Source organism: Globicephala melas, chromosome 11 (genome assembly GCF_963455315.2).
Source record: "Globicephala melas chromosome 11, mGloMel1.2, whole genome shotgun sequence".
Lineage (NCBI taxonomy): Eukaryota > Metazoa > Chordata > Mammalia > Artiodactyla > Delphinidae > Globicephala > Globicephala melas.
Window position 1 is genome coordinate 47,310,808 of NC_083324.2, and position 21,063 is coordinate 47,331,870.

Sequence of the window (21,063 nt, forward strand, 5' to 3'; positions counted from 1 at the left end):
TCACATACTGTGTTTTCTGGGGCTCTCTCCACCCACTAAAAACAGCTAAAAATAAATGTGGTGAACACACATGACGAGGCAAACAGCAGACCGAGTACTCAAGAATCAACTTGTCCAGATCTTGGTTTCTAAATACCAATCCCCATTAAAATGAACCAAGAGAAATGGATGATTCCAGAGTTTGCCCAAGATGAGTCTGGAACATCCTGTTATGCCAGAAAGTAGGAAGTGCAGAGAAACTTAGTGGAGTCCTCCTCAATATTACAGGTATTCAGAGCTTCTGCAAAATCTGAGTACAAGTTATTAAGTAAAAGAACTGATAAAAGTTGTTGGCTCAAAGAAATTAAGAGAGAGAGATGACTTCCAGGGTGTGAAATAGAGGATGAAGGGAGAAAGTAATCAAGAATGTAGTTTGAAGCATGTCATTTATAATTCCATATACAATCCTCCCACATGAGAGGTACTTAAAGATTTGCCGAATTAAAGATTTGCCAGTGTGAGCATGAATAGGTCCTATCAATTAATACAGACATGGAAAACTAATGATATAGGTTCAGAGGCCCAGAATCTGAAAGAAAAGGCCTAAGGCCAATAATGCTTTAAAATAAAAACAAAAAAACAAGACCGTTACTCAAAGTATACTCTTCAGGAAGCTGATCTTGACGGCCCTCACACATTCATCATTACGACACTAAATAGGGTGAGAAGAGCTGACAGGTCTCTTTCGAAACTGTCTTCAAGGCTACTTGAACATGCCTGAATATCATTCACGGATCAACGATTTAGGAGAAGTAAGGTTAAGACTTTTTAGTGGTTAGTTTTACATATTCCAGTGTAATAAGAATTCTGGTCTAGAAAAGATATACTAAAAGGTATATACATATATATTTGTTTCATTCTGAATTAACTGCAAATTTAAAATGTGTAAGGATGGCATATGGAACACGTGCACCCTTCACCCAGATTCATCAACTCAACATTCTGCCCAATTCCCTTTATCACTCTCTTTTTCTATTTTTTCCCTAACCCTTTTGAAAGTAAGTCATAGACACATCTTTCAGGATGTGTCTCCTACGAGCAAAGACATTCACTTACATAATCACAGTACAGTGATCAAAATCAGGAAATTTAACACTGATAAAATATAATTATCTAATCTATAGACCTCAAACGTTACCAATTGTCTGAATAAAGTCTTATTTAGCAACTTTTGTTTTTCTGATCTAGGATCTGATCTAAGATAACACAATGCATTTTGTTTTCAGCCGTTTTAGTCTTTAGTTTTTAGTCTCCATTAACCTGGAACAGTTAATTTCTCAGCCTTTGTCTTTGACAACACTAATATTTTTGAAGAATGTAAGTCAGCTCTTTCACGGAATGTCCCTCAGTTGGGGTTTGCCTGATACTTCTGCATGATGAGACTCAACATTATGCATTTGGGGCAGAAATATCACAGAAGTGATATTGTATCCTTAGTGCATCACACCAGCAAGTACAATTTATCAGTAAGTCCCATACATGCAATATTAACTCTGATCACTCGGTTAAGGGGGGGGTTTCTCTACTGTCAAGTTACCATTTCTTGCTTTGTTATCAATAAGTAATTTGCGGAGGGATTCTTTTAGATTATATAAATGTCCTATTCGTCATAAAGCTTCTACTCTCTAGTTTTAACATCCACTGATGATTGTTTGAAACACATTACCATGATGGCTACAAAATGATTTTTCTCTTTCATTCTTACAAACTTATTAGTTGACCGTCCATGGTACACAGAAGCTTCTCCTTACACCCATGTGTTTACTTATGTATTAAGATATGGATTCCTATTTATTAGTTCTATAATCCATTTTATTTTGATGTCAAATAGTTCCAGACACGTTAAGTGAGAACTCCATAAAGCTGATTCCTGTGTTCTTTTGACATGTCCTCACCATTTCTTTGAGTACTTACTTGCTTCCTGGCACAAGATGTTCCAGTTTGTACTTTCCCTGCACCATCCCTGGAATCAGCCATTTCTGCAAGTGCTGGGTTCTTTCAGCAGGAGGTGGTTTTTTAGAAACCAAGATCTGGTCTCAGGGTACACTCATTGCTAATAGCATATCACTGCTTCTAGGCGCTTTTAGCAGACAGATAATAAAAATTATATCCAACTTAAGAAAAACAATATATTTCCCACGACAGCATGTGGCCAAAACATATTTAACAGAAATATTCACTCACACACACACACAAAAGCTGTTTCGTGAAATGCTCTTAACTAGTGGTTAACTGTCCCTTTTAAACCTTGTATACATTTTTCTTCTACCACACAGTGAGCTAGTCATACAAATCTTTCAATTTTATGAAAACAAAGCCCACACAAAACTGTAATTTGATCATTTAAGGTGTGGAAGTGAAAGCTGGGAGAACCTATTTTCCAAAAGTAAGAGGAAAGAGGATTTACCAGAGCTCAAGAATAATTAGTATTCGAAAAACAAGAGAACACAGGGAGCTTCAAGGCACTTTTTCCTTCTAGTATTACAAAAAATAGGAAAATAGCAAGTTGATGAGAGAGATTACTCTGCTTGGAATACTAACTCCGTTGCCACTGCTTCTCTCCCACAAGAACCCCTGGAATACTGAGGGTGTGAGCACCTGTGTGAACACTTGGAGACTTACACATCACTGCTCATCAGAGCCAGACGGGCTGATAATACGCCAGTCCAGTGGGACAGAATACACCCGAAAATTGTTCTCGTTTTCCTAACTGTTTCTTGGATCATTTAATTTTATCACAGACCCCCTTAAGTAACCATGTAACCTAAGCAGCATTTACTAAACATCTACTAGATGTTCCCCCGCAACACACCTCCTCTTTGACTTTCCAGGAAGTCCTTCAATCCCTCTCCTTTCACTGACTCTATCACCTTTCTTCCTCCTCACCTCACTTCATTCCCGACCCTCTGTAGATCTCACAGTACATCAGTTCAGCCACCCTCTTGGCAGAATCCTTTTTTTCTTTTTTTTTTTGTTAATTGGGGTATAGTCGTTTTATAATGTTGTATTAGTTTCTACTGTACAGTGGAGTTCCCTGTGCAATACAGCAGGTTCTCATTAGTTATCTATTTTATACATATTAGTGTATATATGTCAGTCCCAATATCCCAATTCATCCTACCCTCCTTTTACCCCCTTGGTGTCCATATCTTGGCAGAATCCTTAATCTCAGGCATAACAGAAGCTGTCTACAGCTCTCACATCACTAATTATACTCTCTTATATCTTCAATCTCCCTTTCCTTTAGTTCATAAAGTTCTCATATATCGTGCATGTAAAAAAAAACCTTCACCTTTTTAAAAAAATCCAAGCATCTAGAAGAAAAGCTTTTCCTCCCATTTATTCAACTAACTGCAATCTGGATGTCTTCCTGAATTTTTCCCTCTTCTTCACCCAAATAGTGAATTTGTGATTACTCTTTCCTGTATTCCTCCATTCCTCCTCACTCCATCTGCCTGAGTTCAGCCCGCGTCTGTAACGATACCTAAACCCCAGAATTCTGCTATTGATCTTAAGTGTCCTGCGCTCACACCGTCCATCCTCTGGAGTCCCCGTGCTTCCCTCCTGACTCAGTTCACTCTTACCCATCGAGATCTAGCTCAAAAATCTCCTTGGGGGACTTCCCTGGCGGTCCAGCGGTTAAGACTCTGCGCTTCCAATGCAGGGGATGAGGGTTCAATCCCTGGTTGAGAAACTAAGATCCCACATGCAGCGGGACCAGAAAAAAACATCTCCTCCTCTGTGAAGTCTTCCTGACCCCCACAAATAGGGTTGGTCAGTTCGTTCCGACACCACTTCATCTATGCGTTTATACATCAGATCACACTTTAACATAATTAACTGATAACATGTCTATTTCCCCTTCTAAACTGTGAGCGCCTTGAAGTCAATGCTTGCTTTTTAACCCATCATTTTATCCTCTATGCCTATCTTTCCAACAGGTGCTCAATAAATCCTGGTGAATAAATGAAATTTAAAAGTAGAATAAAGAATGAGATTATAATCTCACGCAAATAACATAAGCTTGAATATTAAAACACGTTCCTACCTGGTAACTAACCGTTTTCCTTCCATTGCTTCCAGTCTGAGGTAAGGTCAGCGGTCCAGATACTACCCAGACGTCCTCAAACCTCTCTGTCAGTTCTCGACAGTACATTTCCATTCTGAGAAACAAAGCAAAAAGATGTGTGATATTCTCACACGTAAATGTAGAAAAAGCAGCAAACCGTATCAAGTCCTTAGGAGAGATACCAAGAATATTAGAGAAATCAATGTAAGGAGAATATGGCACAAAACACTATAAGCATATAAACAATGTTCTTCCCAGTGTGTTTACTGCATGGAAAAACTCTAAAAATACATGCATTTATACAACTACCTACATTTTCCTGTGTGTGCATTCAATGTTTATAACTGAAATTTTGTTTTGTTTCCTCATATTTTTCTATGCCCTAGTTCTCAAATAAACTTTTTTCAAGAATTACATATCATTTCAAAAAGTTGATATATCGTTTTTATGTAACTACTCCTATTGTAGGACAACTGGGTTTATCCTGACATTTCTTAAATAATGCAACATTGTATTAATTCCTTAGAATAAATTTCAAGGGCCAGAATTACTTTACTGAATAAATATTTTAATGATGCAAGTGGAGATACAAGTGGAGAAATACTTTCAATACAAGTGGAGAAAAATACAGTATCCTCTGCCTATAAACATAGTGTTCTACTGTCTCAGTAATAATATTTTTAGTAGTTTCTTCCAGAACTGGACTTCTGACCAGAGGAAACATGACCAAAATGGCTGGCTATGTTCTGAAGTCTATACTTCCAAATCTAGCAAAGAAAACTAGTCCAAAATATTTATCTTCAGTAGTTTTAACATTTGAAAAAACAAAGGCAGAAACAGATGCTAGGCACACACACTCCTGTCACATCACTCATCTCCCACAGAATCACATTTTTAAAACTCTCACCCCTCACCTGTTCCAGTAACCAGCATTATTATCAAAATTCTGAGGCACGATATTAGAAAGGTAAAAGGTTTCAGCCATGGCTTTCTGTGAAAAGAAATAAAAACAGTAACTTGCACTGAAATACTTTTCCCTTTGAGAGAGATTTTACAAAGCAGAGATAACCAGCTCCTCTTTCATACCTTAGCTCCAGGCAATTACAGCAACTATCTGTTTAGATAAACGAAAGCCACAGCTACTCCTGACAAAAAGCTCAATAATGATTATTCAGAATAAGGACTATAACAAAAGAAGTAGTTTGGTGTGCTGCTTTTCTTCACAATTTATAAAATTCAAACCAATAATGTAGACTATGAACGAAAAATTTCCAGTATAAAGCTAAAAGGTGAATTCTAGTGCTAAGCCTCTGGCAGAGGGTTTCTCAACAAAGGGCAGCTTTCAGGAGCACAGTAGTATTTAAGTAGTACAGTGCAAACACATTAGTTCAAGAGTGGCACAGAAAAAGTCCTATTCTTCTGAATTTCTAGCCACCATGTGTTCATTCCTCCCACACTTCTGACCTGTAAACCCAAGGCTCTGTCTTTGGATTTCCTTTCATTGATCTACACTGCCAAGGCCACCAAATACCCTCTTGTCAAACCGTGGTTCTCAGCCTTGAAGGCACATTGAAATAACCTAGGGAGCTTCAAAAATATCGATGCCTAGGTCCCAACCCCTAGAATTTCTGATTTAACTGCTCTGGGTTACAGGTCTGGGCATCAGGATTTTTTAAAACTTCCCAAGGTAGTTACAATGAGTATCCAAGGTTAAGAACCACTATCTTAATGATAATAATCACCAATTCATGCAATAAATGCCAATGTCAGAAAAGACATTTCTCACCTTTTTTTGGCAGAGAAATTATCCTAAATTAAAGGAGGCTAGAGAGACATGACAATTAAATGTAATATATGATTCATGATTAGATACTGAATCCAAAAAAAAGTTGTAAAGGACATAATTGGGAAAATTTGGCAAATCTGAGTGAGAACTGTATACTGGATATTATTGTACAAATATACAAAAATACACTTGTACACATTTCTTGGTATAATGATACACTTGACATATATTCAAATATCCTCATCTTTAGACAATACAATCTCCTGAGCAATCTACTTAGGCATGAAGTGCTACAATGTCTGCAATTCACTGTCCATGGTTTAAAAAAATGCATATATAAAATATATGTATCAAAATGTTTTTGCTGTACTATCCTTAACTTTTCTACAAGTCAACATATTTTTTCTGTGTTCTTTTTTCAACTTTTCTACAGGTCTGAAATCTTTCAAGATAAAAATGAGTGAGTAGCTTTAGCTCCTATTGGCTTTACAATTCCCTTTTGCATAGCATTTAGTTTTCCTCAACCTGTTTAAAAATGTCTGAGCATCTGAGCAAAGAAAGGAAGCGAAGTCAGGAAGAAAAATACAAAATAGGGTATGAAAATTCTCAAGTGTTATGGTTTGGCTCCTAGGTTTTTAATTTCCAAGTCCCATGGTACACATAATACCAGCCCTGTGTTCCCATCCCTCCCAAAAAATATGCCTACAGATGAGAATTTGTTATCTCCTGCTGGAGCCATGTGGCCTCGTGACCACCCACTGCCAACATAGTCCTCGTTGAAGGCACTGAAGGTTGGAGGGATGTTGGGATCTGGCTTGAATTTACAATGTTTTCTGTCTGCATCACCTGAAGAAAAACACACAAAATGGTAAGTTACCAGTGGTCAAATCTCTCTCAAGATTCTCTAAGCAAGGCAAGCTGCTTGTTGCTGGCTGGTAGCTCTCTGAGCAGCTAGTACTTCGTGACAGCACGCATGTCTCAAGTTCCTGGGATAGTTCGGCTACTTCACCTGAATTTAGCAAGGACTAGTCCAGGAAAGAATGTTTTTCATACAGTGCAGCCATCTCACCTCATATACTTTTGTTTCTGGCCTTTCAAGTTAAAGGGAAAAATCCCTTGGATGGTATCTATGTAAAAGTAATAACCAATCAAATAGCTGAGCTGTACAAAAAGCTTAGTTACTAAATACACTCTTGCTTTTTAAAAAGACCCCCACGGGGATTTCCTTGGAGGTCCAATGGCTAAGACTCCGTGTGGGGTGCGTGGGTGCGGTCCCTGCTCAGCAAATTAAGATTCCACATGCCGCGTGGCTCAGCCACAAAAAAAAAAAGACGCCCATGTATTGTATGTTGTACAACGGTATTTGACAAGTTTATACGTACTGAAATAATGGATATATAGACACAAAACAATCTGTTCTGGGCAGGCACAGCCTAGAGGAGGGAGAGAGTGCCTCTGATATCTTGCTTACTGCCTCTTAAGCCGTGACAAAACAAACATTTAGGTTATGAGATCAATCCAGAAACTCCTGACACAAAATATCTGAGCACCACACAGGAGAGACAAAATCTCAAGTTTGCTTATATTCTGATACCTCCAGAGTAGTTTGCCACCGTGGACACCAGCGAATCCTAACACTATGTTTTCCACTGTCATTAGGACAGGCCTTGTTAAACTACAAAAATTGTGAGGACAAATGGAATATACTCAGGCTGCTACTCAAAAAAGTGTAAAACGAGGATTAATGAAGTTACTGATTCTAATGTCATTTCATTCAATCAAGAAAAAAATTAAATTATCAGACCCCAAGGTTCAGAGTAAAGTATCTAATGTCTAGCTTCTTAGAATCACCCCATAAAAAAAATAATAATAATTGTAAACAGAGAATTACTAGTAAACTTCTCTAAGTGTCATTACCATTGGAATCGCTTCCTGGTATGTCTGGTTTTCTTTATCTGGTGTTCACTGCCCTTGAAAAATCATTTGGGGGCGGGGGAGGGGGGGACTTCCCTGGTGGTGCAGTGGTTAAGAATCTGCCTGCCAATGCAGGGCACACGGGTTCGAGCCCTGGTCCAGGAAGATCCCACATGCTGCAGAGCAACTAAGTCCGTGCACCACAACTACTGAGCCTGCGCTCCAGAGCCCGAGAGCCACAACTACTGAGCCCTTGCGCCTAGAGCCCATGCTCCGCAACAACAGAAGCCACCGCAATGAGAAGCCTGTGCACCGCAACAAAGAGTAGCCCCCGCTCACAACTAGAGAAAGCTCACATGCAGCAACAAAAACGCAACGCAGCCAAAAATAAATTAAAAAAAAGAAAAAGAAAAATCACTTGTGGGAATTTCCAAAATCCTAGGATGAAGATGCCTTCCTGAAGAGAGGATGTAAACTTACTTCTGTCCAGTGTCTGGAGGCATTAGCAGTGGAGGACCACAGTAAAGCAAGCTCAGGGTTTAAGGTTCCTTGATCCGTACAGGCTACATGGCTTTGGGCTACAAGTCTACATGACAGCCAGTTTGTGGTCTCAACTTCTCTAGAACAAACTTTTTATTTTCCTTTTTGATCCTTATCTGCTCAGTGCCAAGGCAACCTTCTGTGTAGTTCCTTATGGTGGGCAGGCAAGTAAGTTCTGGTTCACCCATCCCCGAGGGTGCAGCCCTCTGGGGTTCCAGGTTAATGTGGGAAGGGTCTCCGGTAAGATAATCTACCTTGGCTGAGCCCTAGGTCTTGCCTTCAGTCCCCCTCACCCCATTTAAGGCTGCAGAACCAAAGGCAATGTGGCTTTGGTTTACCCGGGCCACCCTTACCCCTCTGGATTCTGGCGTTCCCCCAAATATTGGCCTGGCAAAGAAAGCTCTACTATCATGTTGCCTCTTCATGCTTTGTTTGTTTGTTTGTTTTTAAAGCCAGGATCAGAAGCCAGGAATCTGGCTTCTGAGACTTTTTTTTTTTTTTTGGCTGCGCTGGGTCTTCGTTGGGCCACATGGGCTTCTCTCTAGCTGCGGTGTACGGGCTCCAGAGCGCGTGGGCTTAGCTGCCCCGCGGCATGTGGGATCTTAGTTCCCCAACCAGGGATCAAACCCGGGTCCCCTGCATTTGATGGCAGATTCTTAACCACTGGACCACCAGGGAAGTCCCTCTTCATGGTTTTTTTTTAGTGATTTTTTTTTATATATACTTTTTATATACTGCCAATAACATTTCTTGTTGTTTTTAGCAGGAGAGTTAATCTAAATAACTTAGTCTGTCATAACTAAAACAGAAGATGCTTTACACTAAAATAAGTAAATCACAGGTACGTTGCTTCTTGTTTTCAAATATTAACTAGCTCTATTTTACCTCCTCAAGATTACACAGCTCGTGTGACGTACAATATGAAACAGTGCTTTTTTTATATGCCTCTGAAAATGATAACTTAACAGCAAGATAAAATTAGTAAAGCTGAAATTCCATCTTGGGAAAACTTTTGTATTTAAAGGAAATTTATCAGGCTTTAGACTAAATCAAGTGAGTTTCTCTTGATGTAAATTCATAATCAATTTCACCTGCTAGGATACAGTTTCTGCTTCCATCAGTTTCCTTCTAGCAGCAAGCATATTCCAAGCCTCCTGCCATTCTGCTGGTTAATGTGTACTCTATAAAGGCACACACTCATTTTAGTATCAGCATTTTAATATATTTAAGCATAGCATGCACTGTAAAGCAATGGAGAAATGATCTGTGGGCCATATAGCAAATTAACAGGCAAATAAGAGAATGGGAATAAAACAACTATGACAAAAAATAATATCCTTAATGTAAAAACGAACTCCTACAAAATTCAAAAAAGAATATCCCTGGGACTTCCCTGGTGGTCCAGTGGGTAAGACTCCGTGCTCCCAATGCAGGGGGCCCGGGTTCGATCCCTGGTCAGGGAACTAGATCCTGCATGCATGCTGCAACTAAGAGTCTGCATGCTGCAACAAAGTCTGCATGCTGCAACTAAGAGCCCACATGCCACAACTAAAGATCCTGCATGCCTCAACTAAGACCCGACGCAGCCAAAATAAATAAATAAAATAAATATTAAAAAAAAAGAATATCCCTATTGAAAATCGTAAAGAAAAATTCACAAAGAAAGAATAATTCACAAAATATTAACCCTCCCTGGTAATCAATAAACGCAAATTAAATCAACTAATAAATTGGTAAAGCTCAATAATGCTCATTATGTGTGAGGGCTGGGAGAGACAGGACAAATAATGATGGTGGGAGTGTAAATTGGAGTAGGCTACCTAGAAGCTAATCTGACATTGAATAGCAAGATCTGGTCATCTTAATTACAGGAACGCACCAAGAAACTTGAGGACACGTGAACAGGCTCACACACCTGCCTGCCTCTCCAGTCTCATTTCACATCACGTTCTCCCTTGCTCCAGCCACACTGGCCTTCTTTGAGTTCCATAACCGAACCAAACTCTTCACATTGGGGCCTTGAAAGATGCAACTGTGCTTCTCTTTCCCTGCCTGAACGCTCTTCTCCATACCCCCGCTGCCCATCCAACTCCTCTGCCTGAGTGACTGCCATCCACTCTTCAGGCCACTTTCTCAAAGAAGCCTCGTTAATCAGTATCAGGTTCTCCTGTTATAATCTCCCATCGTATTCTTTACTGTTCCTTAATTATACTATCCCAACTTGCAATCATTTTTCCTTCAGAACAGTTATTGCCAATTGTAATTATACATTTATGATCATTTGATAGGTCCACCCAACCCCCTCCCCAATTCAAAGTGCCTTGGGGGTAGAAACCATCTACTCTGGTCACTGATATAACCCCAAGGCTCAGCACAGAGCCATGCACAAGTAGGCACTTAAAAAGCATTTGTGGGCAGGCCCCGGTGCAGACCTGGCCAAGTCGAAGAACCACACCATGCACAACCAGTCCCGAAAGCAGCACAGAAACGGCATCACAGAACCCCGATCACAATATGAATCTCTTAAGGGGGTGGACCCCAAGTTCCTGAGGAACATGCGCTTTGCCAAGAAGCACAACAAGAAGGGCCTGAAGAAGATGCAGGCCAACAACGCCAAGGCCATAAGTGCACATGCTGAGGCTATAAAGGCTCTCGTAAAGGGACTTCCCTGGTGGCACAGAGGTTAAGAATCTGCCTGCCAATGCAGGGGACACGGGTTCGAGCCCGTGTCCGGGAAGATCCCACATGCTGCAGAGCAACTAAGCCCGTGCGCCACAACTACTGAACCTCTGCTCTGGAGCCCGCGAGCCACAAGTATTGAGCCCGCTAGCCTAGAGCCCACGCTCCACAACAAGAGAAGCCACCGCAATGAGTAGCCCCCGCTCGCCGCAACTAAAGAAAGCCTGCGTGCAGCAACAAAGACCCAACACAGCCAAAAACTAATAATAATTTAATTAATTTTAAAAAAAGGCTCTCGTAAAGCCCAAGGAGGTCGAGCCCAAGAGCCCAACAGGCGGCAGCCGCAAGCTCAGTCAACTTGCCTACATTGCTCACCCCAAGCTCGGGAAACGTGCTCATGCCTGCATCGCTAACGGTTTCAGGCTCTGCCGGCCAAAGTCCCAGGCCAAGGCTCAAACCAAGGCCAAGGCTGCAGGTGCAGCTGCTGCTCCAGCTCCAGCTCAGGCTCCCAAAGGTGCCCAGAACCCCACAAAGGCTCTGGAGTAGAGACCTTTGTCTGCCAATGTGAGGACGGAAGGACTGGTGTGACCCCTGGCTGCTGTCTGCATGGGGCTGGTGTCCTCCTGTGCTATTTGTACAAATAAACCTGAGGCAGGAAAAACAAAAAGCATTTGTGGATGTAATGAATGAGTGGTGCTCATTCCAAGAATATTTATGACAAAGCCTCCAATTCATATGTCAAGATACAGATCCTCTCAACCCCTGAGACAGCCTGGAAGGGTCTAGGGTGCCCTGGCTGCCAGGCAGGGTCCATTTATCTAGTGAGCCAGACAAACACCATCATTTTCTAAATGTGCTGTAAAGTAGAAATGGTTGAAATTATTAATAATCCTCCTTGTTTTAAATTTGGAAACATCTTTCAACAACGCCTTTGCTTCTAACCACCTACCCGTTATCTTGCTCTTGGATATATGTTCAAGAACCCATCTAGGCACCCGCTTTGACTGATCGTAAGACAAGGCATGGTTAGTGTAGCACCTTGTCTCTGTTCCAGTTAAAGGGAATCCAAATTGTTCTAAGAGAGCCCTTTCTGAAGAACCTAAAAATGAAAAAAATAACAGTTAGTGACTATTATTAGGAATAAAAAATTATAAGGAAGGGGGTAAGACAAAGGACTGACTCAACAATTTAATCAACCAGGTGATCTCATTTTTGCAATTACTTATAAAGCAAAGAAAAGAGACAGTAGGCAAAATACTGGTTTTGCCTATAATCAGTTGTATAGTTCTATCCAGGTAAACTGTAGCTATTTCATTAACTGTTCTTTTTTTAATTTAAAAAAATTTTTTACTTTTCCAATTTATTTTCTAATTTATTTATTTTCTTATTGATTGATTGATTGATTGATGTGTTGGGTCTTCTTTGCTGCCCGCGGGCTTTCTCTAGTTGCGGTGAGGTGTGCAGGCTTCTCAATGAGGTGGCTTTTGTTGCTAGAGCGCAGGCTCAGTAGTTGTGGCGCACAGGCTTAGCTGCCCCGCGGCACATGTGGGATATTCTTCGACCAGGGCTCGAGCCGGTGTCCCCTAGCATTGGCAGGCGGATTCTTAACCACTGTGCCACCAGGGAAGTACCTCATTAACTGTTAAATAAGGACCTGATCTTGCTGGTCTTTCACATCAAATTTTCAAATCTCTGCCCCACAAAGTACAGTGTATACAAAAGCAGCAAAGGGAAAACTCCTGTCATTACTAGTCATTGATATGATTAAATGCACGACAGCCTATGTACTCATTATGTTCTAAGAGTTAATGTGGGGACAAAAGCACAGCCTTTTAAATTTTTTTAAAAGACCATCGTTCAGGGGCTTCCCTGGTGGTGCAGTGGTTTAGAATCCGCCTGCCAATGCAGGGGACACGGGTTCAAGCCCTGGTCTGGGAAGATCCCAGATGCCGTGGAGCAACTAAGCCCGTGTGCCACGGCTGCTGAGCCTGTGACCCCGCGTGCTACAACTACTGAAGCCCATGCGCCTAGAGCCGGTGCTCTGCAACAACAGAAGCCACTGCAACGAGAAGTCCGCGCACCGCAACGAAGAGTAGCCCCCCGCTCGCCGCAACTAGAGAAAGCCCGTGTGGAGGAACGAAGGCCCAATGCAGCCAAAAAAAAAAAAAAAAAAGACCATCGTTCACTGACACTCTTCCTCAATGTTCTGGTACTGAAGCAGAGATGTGTGCTGCAGCAAGACAGTGGTAAAACTGGTATTGCTTCTCCTAGTGGGAGAAACCAAGCACGCACGGAACAGGGAGTCGGTTTCCAAACAATTCTCTCTTGATGCGCTCTCCAGGCTTCAACCCACCAGAGTTGCTCTCTTCCTAAATGCCAAGTATCAGGAGGAGCAAGTTAAATTAGTGTATCCGAGCATGAGCTCATTTACTTTGTCAAATATAAGGTACACCTGGTAACCTGCGGATTTACATACTTTGAAGAAGGGCCAGCAGGTATTCTTCATTTGAACGATGATAAATTGAGGACAGTTAACTGATCTGCTAAAACTATGTGTTCATTCGTTCATTCATCCATACGTACTGGATACCAATTATGTACCAGGTACCGGGCTGGTGGAGAACAAAACTGACACCGTCCGACCGCTTATGGAGCTAACAATCTAGGGGAGGACATAGACAATAAAAACACACATGTCGGGGTAGTATATCCCCAGGGGGAAGGAAGTACACGGAGCAGGCAGGTGAGACGCAACGCCGGGAGAGGAAGCCGAGCCGGGAGACTGCACGGCAGACGACCAAGGGCCTGGCGAGTGGAGACAGCGCGCGTCCATGGTTACGGCTCCTGACCGAGGTAGCAGCCCGGGCCCGAGACCTGGGGGCCCACACACTCACCGTCCGGCTCCCTCACCGCCAACGCTGGCTCAGCGTCCTGACTCCGGAGGAACTGCACGACAGTTAGCCCGGTTCCCACAGCGCCCGCGACGGCTCCAGCCACGAAGCCACTCAAAAAGCGTCGGGAGCCTCGAAAGCGGGAGGCAAAAGCTGTGGCAACCATCTTGCCCGAGACGCTAGCTGTTTGCCTTAGCGCCTGCGCACTCCAAGTCAGCCGCCTGAAAGCCAATCGCAACCGCGGGACCAAGACACGCATGCGCTACCTGGAGTCGCTGGCCCTGAGCCTCTCAGGAGACGCCGGAGGGCAGAGCGCAAGAGCGCGCTCCCTGGTGACAAACCTGGAGGCCCAGGAGCGTCCCGGCTCCATGCCTGGTCCCCTGGGCCGGGTGATGGGTGAGAGCATGACGCTTTGAAGGCTCGGTATGTGCACATACAGTCCTAAGAAGAAAATACTCTTAGTCCCGTTTAATAGGTGAGTAAACCACTTGCGCATGCTTACGCTAAGGTCCTCAGAACTGAGATTCCAACTTAGGTCTGATTCTAAAACCTCTGCCACATTGGATGGCCTCATGACACGTGGCTTTGAAATCGCATGGTACACAAATCGTAACTTCTAAAGATAGCTTGGCATCTCCTAAGGAGTTTCTTGACAAGACAGTACTCCATGGTGGTTTAGGACCCTGAATCAGAGCACAGGGGTTTGGATCCCCACTCAACCACTTTCTACCTTTCTGTTTCCTCTTTTTAAAACGGGAATAATAATAGTAATAATAATAATACTTATTAGACCATAGGGTTCTTGTGAGGATTAAAGGAGATTAACCATGTAAAGCATTTAGGGAAGAACCTGGGGCATGTCGTTAAGTGCTCTGTTAATATTAGCAATTTTTATTTAGGCAGCTCTACTTTATCTTTATAGAATATGGAATCCGGATTGCTGAATGCCTGCTGTCAAAGGAAGGTTATATGTTTTATGTACTCCCATTCACAAATAAATAGGTCTTCTTCATTTTGCAGCATAATCTCCAGCATTCCATGTGGATTTAGTTCACTAAGCAGGAGGCCAATTCTAACAACCAACTTAAGTGTAGACGTTGTTTTGGGCTTCCGTGGTGGCGCAGTGGTTGACAGTCCGCCTGCCGATGCAGGGGACACGGGTTCGTGCACCGGTCCGGGAAGATCCCACATGCCGCGAAGTGGCTGGGCCCGTGAGCCATGGCCGCTGAGCCTGCGCGTCCGGAGCCTGTGCTCCGCAACGGGAGAGGCCACAGCAGTGAGACGCCCGCGTATCGCAAAAAAAAAAAAAAAAAAAAGTATACGTTGTTTTGACAGCTTCATGGCTCCATACGCCCTCCCAGGAATACCTGTCATGAAGTCATTTTGTATAATCCCCAGGGCTTCCGACACTAACTGGTTGAGCTAAGTCAACCAGAGTCTTCCTAAGGATTTTCGATCTGGAACTTTCTCCAGATAGCACAGCTGTGACATATGGAACTCCCGCTCTGTCTACAGCCTTTTTTCTTGCTAAGTAGACAAAGAGTAGATGCATCTGGTCTTGCACAGAACACCAGTGGAACAAATGCTGAGACACGGGTGAAGGCGTGCCATGCTGACCCCAGCTTCCGAGGCTCCTGAAGAAGCCCAGACACATCCTGCCCTTTACCCAAGGCTTGGCTGGCCACTTGCCCCAGGATCCTTCCGGCAAAGCCCCCTTTTTGTTTAATGGTGTCTGGCATGTGCAGTCAAGAGTCCAAATACAACCAGGCAACACTAGTATCTGTAGGTTTCAAAGCTGCTTTGACAGCTTCCATCAGAATTTACTAAATACACACATTCACTCAAGAGGTAGTTCTCAAGGCCCTCCTAAGTGCCATGCACTGTGCTAAGCACCAGAAAGAGAGAGAAATGGTGGGTGACTCTTCCTCTCCCACATCCTGTACTTGGAAACAACAGTGAACCCCACACTGGGCCCCAAGAGTCAAGAATTAGAAGTAAAGTCTGCCCGACTCTGGGTAGGGTACCTCCTCTGGGCCTGTTTGTCCACCTTTAAAATGAAGGACCAGTAGTTTTAAAACTATCATCAGGGGAACCCTAGTATTCCATAGGGGTGCTTGAGAATTAAGGGAAGGAGTGGGAGGGAAGGCTGAATGGCCCCTGAGCCCTCTTCTACTTGCTAACTTGGGCAAGCCTGCTTTTATGAACCGGCTTCTGTGTCCAATTTTTTTTTTGTTTTAACTGAAAGAATCCCTTTGCTGAAGAGAAAGCAACCAGATGGTCCCTGCAGTTCGACCTTCCAGTGTTGCTAGCGCTAAGGTCTTCATTCAAAAATGTTAGCCTTTTGTCTTCCTCTCCTTCTCATCAAGGGCACTCACTAATAAAAGGTGAACTTTCTAACTCTGAGAAGACAAAATGGATCAAAAACTGGACAACCGGTTCCTAAATATAGAGGGCCCCTTCATCAAAAATTGTTCCAAAGAGATCCAAGCAGGTTATTTAATCTTCATAATAAACAGTGAATAAAAAGGCATTGACACCACCAGAAGGATTCAAAGCAATTGTTTCTCCACTTAGCAAATATTAGTCAGAGGCCAAAAAAAATCTTTTATGTTACTGCAGAAAGCAGTGAGGTGATTTCTGCGTCTTTCCTGTTTTATTAGGTAGTAGAGACTATAATTATTTTATTAGCAGGGAACCACGTTTGCATCTAGTGAGATAACTCAGGAGCTCCCAAACGGGAGATCTGGCTTGCTGATTCAGATCTGGGGTGGTGCTCCATCACTGTATTTTTTTAACAGCTCAGCAAGTGACCCAGCTACTCAGCCATGTTTGGAAATGGCAGCGCTTGTATTCTCAGTAGTCCTGAATATAACTTATTTTCTAGGTTTCTCTGCTGCACTTACAAAAATATTGCTCAGGGCTGTCTGCAAAGTATATGATTGGGGAGCAGGGTTGTGTGTGGGGGGATCTGGGGGATTTGGAAAATAACACCCCTGTCCTGCAGGAACATACCCAAAGTCCCAGGACAGTCCATTAAGGAGAAGCCCACAGTGTCTCGAACTAAGTCCTGAGCTTCTGAAGGGTAGACCTGGAGACCTGTGCTTAGGTCCACCCACAGGACCTTGACAGCCTAGGTATCGGCCATTAACTGCATGTCGTCCAAGCAGGAATTCACGGAGGTGCTCAAGTTGGCCCTGTAAGTGGGAGAACACAACCCCCTGCCGTGTGATTAAGAGAGACAACAGGATTTTTATTATTATTATTATTTTATTTTCATATACAAAAAGATAAAACTTGAAACAGTTCTAGATTTTTCCTCCTATCTGTTGGGGTGTGGCTGCTTCTTCACACAGGGGGAAAAAACTACATTCACATCGGTTTATTTGAGGACCCAGTGCAGAGTTCAAGCAGCAAAACCCCAACTTAGCAGATCTAATTCCAAACTTGACACTCATTTCTAAAATTACCACAGTAAAAAGGAACAAAGATCCACTGCAAATGAATGAACTATGATACAATGTTCTCTCCAAAATGTCTTCATTTTGCAACTGTAATTACATGGATGTCTGCTTTAGGCCATTTTAGATGTGTGCGGGTATATAATATATATATATGTGTGTGTTTTATATATATATATATATATATATATATATATATATATATATATATATATAAAAATCAGCACACTTTTCAAATCCAGACAGGGTAACAGCAACAAGCTTAACTCTGTGTGTGTGTGTATATATATATATTTTTTTAAACATGATACTTTAGTATAACTTTTGTTAATTCAGTAGTACAATCTATTTCTGTTCTACAAAATTTTTATTTTATAGCTACAAGGGTGAAAAGTGACCTATTACATTTACATCTCACATATCCTGGCATACAAACAGTACTTACTGAATTTGAGCCAAAAACTAGAAGTCTTTAGTTTTAGCACTTGAAGAGCTTCTTCACTTCTACAGGCTTAAATCATATCCTAGTCACATTTCCAGAGTTTTCAAATGATTCGTCATTGTAAACCGTGAGAAACAGGTGAATCCAAACTTTTAATTACAGTTTTATATACAAGTTAGATAACACAGCTCAAAAAGACTTTGCTATCCATCCTAAACCCAACACACACATTCTCCACTAAGTTATTAGACAAGTCTTAGGATTTTCCTTCTTTTCCTTACAAATAATACACACATTTAGAAGGAGCTGGTAACACTGACATATAAGATGGCAAATGAGAGGTGACATCTGTTGGTTCCAGAATTGGTCCTGCAAATGTTGTACTCTGCTGTGTTCCTTAACTGTGTGTCTGTTACATGCAGAAGCTCTTTTCACAAGAATTGACATCAAACTCAATGTAAGTTAAATTTACAGTACTGTATGAAGTTCTTCAGATTCAAGGACAAATGTGGAAAAAATATTAACACGTGAAAAATTCGGCCTTTGATGCTACCATTAAGATCATGTCAAATTCATAAGCAGATTCTTTTGTACAGTTGAAAAACGGCATTGTGTGGATTTGTGGCGTGGAACTGAAATCTAGAAGTATGTTTCTCATCTGCGGTAACCCTCACCCCCAATTCTCAAGTACCACCCAATTCTCTTTGCATTTTTACAGAATTCCAGGGAAAAAAAAAAAGGGAGGAAAAAGACGCTGGCATTTTAACAACTCCTCCCCTCACAGGAGGTCTTCACACTCTCAGATGAGGTCTCCTAAGAATCTCTGTACGGTCACTGGCTCTCAGACGGTGTTTGACAATGACTTGGACACTTTCCAAATCAAATCCCAGATGTTGCCTAACCTTTCCTACTCTCATCTGTCATTGCTGGTAAAATTTCGATGAGCGTGTTTTTCCCTTATGGAGAAATTATTTGGCTCAACATACACTTAACTCGTGGCAGGGCTCTGAGAAAACCCCAGCTGGGCTAAAGCCCTTGCAGAGACTGAAGTAAACAGCGCCTGAACAGAGTAGAGACCGAACACTTCGAGGGCTGAGTTGGGAGCCAGTGGGGACACACTGACCCTGGTGTCCCACGGTCAGCAGGACAGGCCAGGTGGGCAGCCCACGCTCGTAGGGCTGAGTTACCACTTTAATGTTGGTCTGCCATCTATGCCCCAGCGACAAAAATTCAGATGTGGTGACTGCTGGTTAATTAAACTTTCTGAACTGGTAAAAAAGGCTCTTTAAAAAATATATATATATTTATTTAAAATACATCAAAATGACAAACAGCCATAACCCGCAAGGCCTAATTTCACAGCAACATACGCTACAGACATCTTCCCGAAATGCACTGTGGTGGATGGGGGCGGGGTTTTCAATCCTGCCATTTGAGGGAATGTTCTTCATTTGAGCTTTAGTGACTGGAAATGTGTTACAAAGAGCTCATTTTCGGAACTCATTTGTGTACAAGGCCAACCAGTTGAATCACTCTGCCTATTCAGACAGCAGAATACTGAAAATGGCAGAATTCAAAGTGGAGCGCAGAAAGCACCCTTCAGATGGCACTCGAGACCCATCCCACCGCAGGGCCATGAAGAGCTTGCCAGAAGCCCCTTTTGCAATCCTTGGGAAGAGTTTTACTTTAAAACAAATAAGTACCCATACTCGGCAGGGTTCCTGCGTGTGTATGTCACAAGCCTGCAGTTTCGAGAGGACCCAGATGGTGACACTGTTCAACACAAGGTCTGAGGTAACTGGTTCTTAACACACCTGGAGCACAGAACTGCATCCAGAAAATACAGCTGGGAAAAAGGAAAAAGGTGGGGTTTCGGGCTAGAAAAGACAAGTAGAAAAAAGCTTACAGCAGTTGCTTTTGGGGGGAGGCAGGTGACAAAAACAAAGGCACAAAAGAATTACATTCCAAGACATGTGGCTGGAGAGCAGAGAAATGTTCTTTGATGGGGAACAGGAAAATGACGGATGGTTGGTTCCCAGAGTGCTCCTGGATCTGCCAAAACTCAATTCATTCAAGTATAAAAGGGGTAGCGTAAAACTTGACTCTCGATCAGACCGAATAAAAGCACAGCTGGTTTCACATGACACATTAGGGACTCTCCTGACAATTCTGTCCCAACCAGAACACCTCCGAACGCAGCAGCTGAAGCCAGCAGGCAGGGGCTGGGGAACAGGCCTTCAGCCATTACGGCTAGAGTATGAGCTACATGACTCTACACTTGAGTATAGATGAGTATACATGATGTATACTTCCTATACATCCCCAACAAAAAGGCTCATTACCCAATAACCATCCACTCTCTCCCCAAAAAATCAAAAGGCTAACATGAAGACTGCCTTCCAGATTATGGCAGTGATGCTGACCTTTGTAGGAAGAGCGGGAAAACCTTGTAGATGCTGGGAAAATGCCCTGCTGGTACAGGATTCTGAGCCTCCTCCACAGGCTCCTGGGTTACTCGCTAGACTGAAGTGGCGAGCCAACGCAGCCCCTCTCGCCTCCAACAGCCCTCACAGAGAAGATAACATGTGTCTGGCAGCTCTCCGTATAATCTGATCACTATGTCCACACACCACCCTCCCCCTTTCCGAATAATTACTCTATTGGGAATTCTGTCCTGAAAACTGGATAACTTGGTCCTAGATAATTCAGTTTGGCAGATTTCTCCAATCACCAAATCCTCTTTTCACGTGTTCGTAGCCTGAATCTTATTCTAGTCCCAACCCACCCCAACCTGCACCCATGCAATTTCTGTTCCCCAAAACACCTTCATACTACTTCACCCATGAGAGTAACTTAGAAACTAATTATTCACCTCAGAACCCTTTGTTCAAAAGAAACCTCAGGAGGAAGCACGACTGTGAAGCACACTGCAGGCTCCACTTGCCTCTCCCAGCCCCTCTCCTCCAGGTCTGCAAGGAGCAGGGCTGAGCACCCCTGTCCTGCACTGACCGTCCCACACAGACAGCCACGAGTGGAGTTTTGGTCAAACGAGACCCAAAGATGGTCTGTAATCTGCCAGTGTATCAACGAGAATCCGCAGGAGCGCTAAGTGACAGCGCCACACCACTTACACTCCAGTGTATGTTTATCTTGAAAGGTAAAGCTCATTACTCTGATTAGAGAATCATTCTTATTCGAAACTCACTAGACTTTATAAAAATAATCTGTGGTATAAAACAGTCTCC

At 42.7% G+C, this 21,063-nt stretch overlaps 1 protein-coding gene and 1 pseudogene across 8 annotated transcripts in view; one reads left to right on the forward strand and one right to left on the reverse strand.

Moving 5' to 3' along the window:
• EXOG (exo/endonuclease G) overlaps window positions 1–14,096 on the reverse strand; it is a 63,149-nt gene extending 49,053 nt beyond the window's left edge. For all 8 annotated transcript variants that reach the window (XR_009566021.1, XR_009566022.1, XR_009566025.1 and 5 more), the window contains exons 1-5: window positions 13,922–14,096; window positions 11,977–12,126; window positions 6,601–6,740; window positions 5,023–5,099; window positions 4,088–4,202 (exon numbers count right to left, since the gene is read on the reverse strand). Coding sequence is in view for 2 of the 8 variants with exons in the window: in XM_060308801.1 (XP_060164784.1) it covers window positions 4,088–4,202; window positions 5,023–5,099; window positions 6,601–6,740; window positions 11,977–12,126; window positions 13,922–14,084 (645 nt within the window). In the remaining 6 variants the exon portion in view is untranslated. The remainder of the gene's footprint in view (window positions 1–4,087; window positions 4,203–5,022; window positions 5,100–6,600; window positions 6,741–11,976; window positions 12,127–13,921) is intronic.
• On the forward strand, window positions 9,585–11,573 carry LOC132598095 (large ribosomal subunit protein eL29 pseudogene; annotated as a pseudogene).
• Window positions 14,097–21,063: the final 6,967 nt, after the last annotated feature.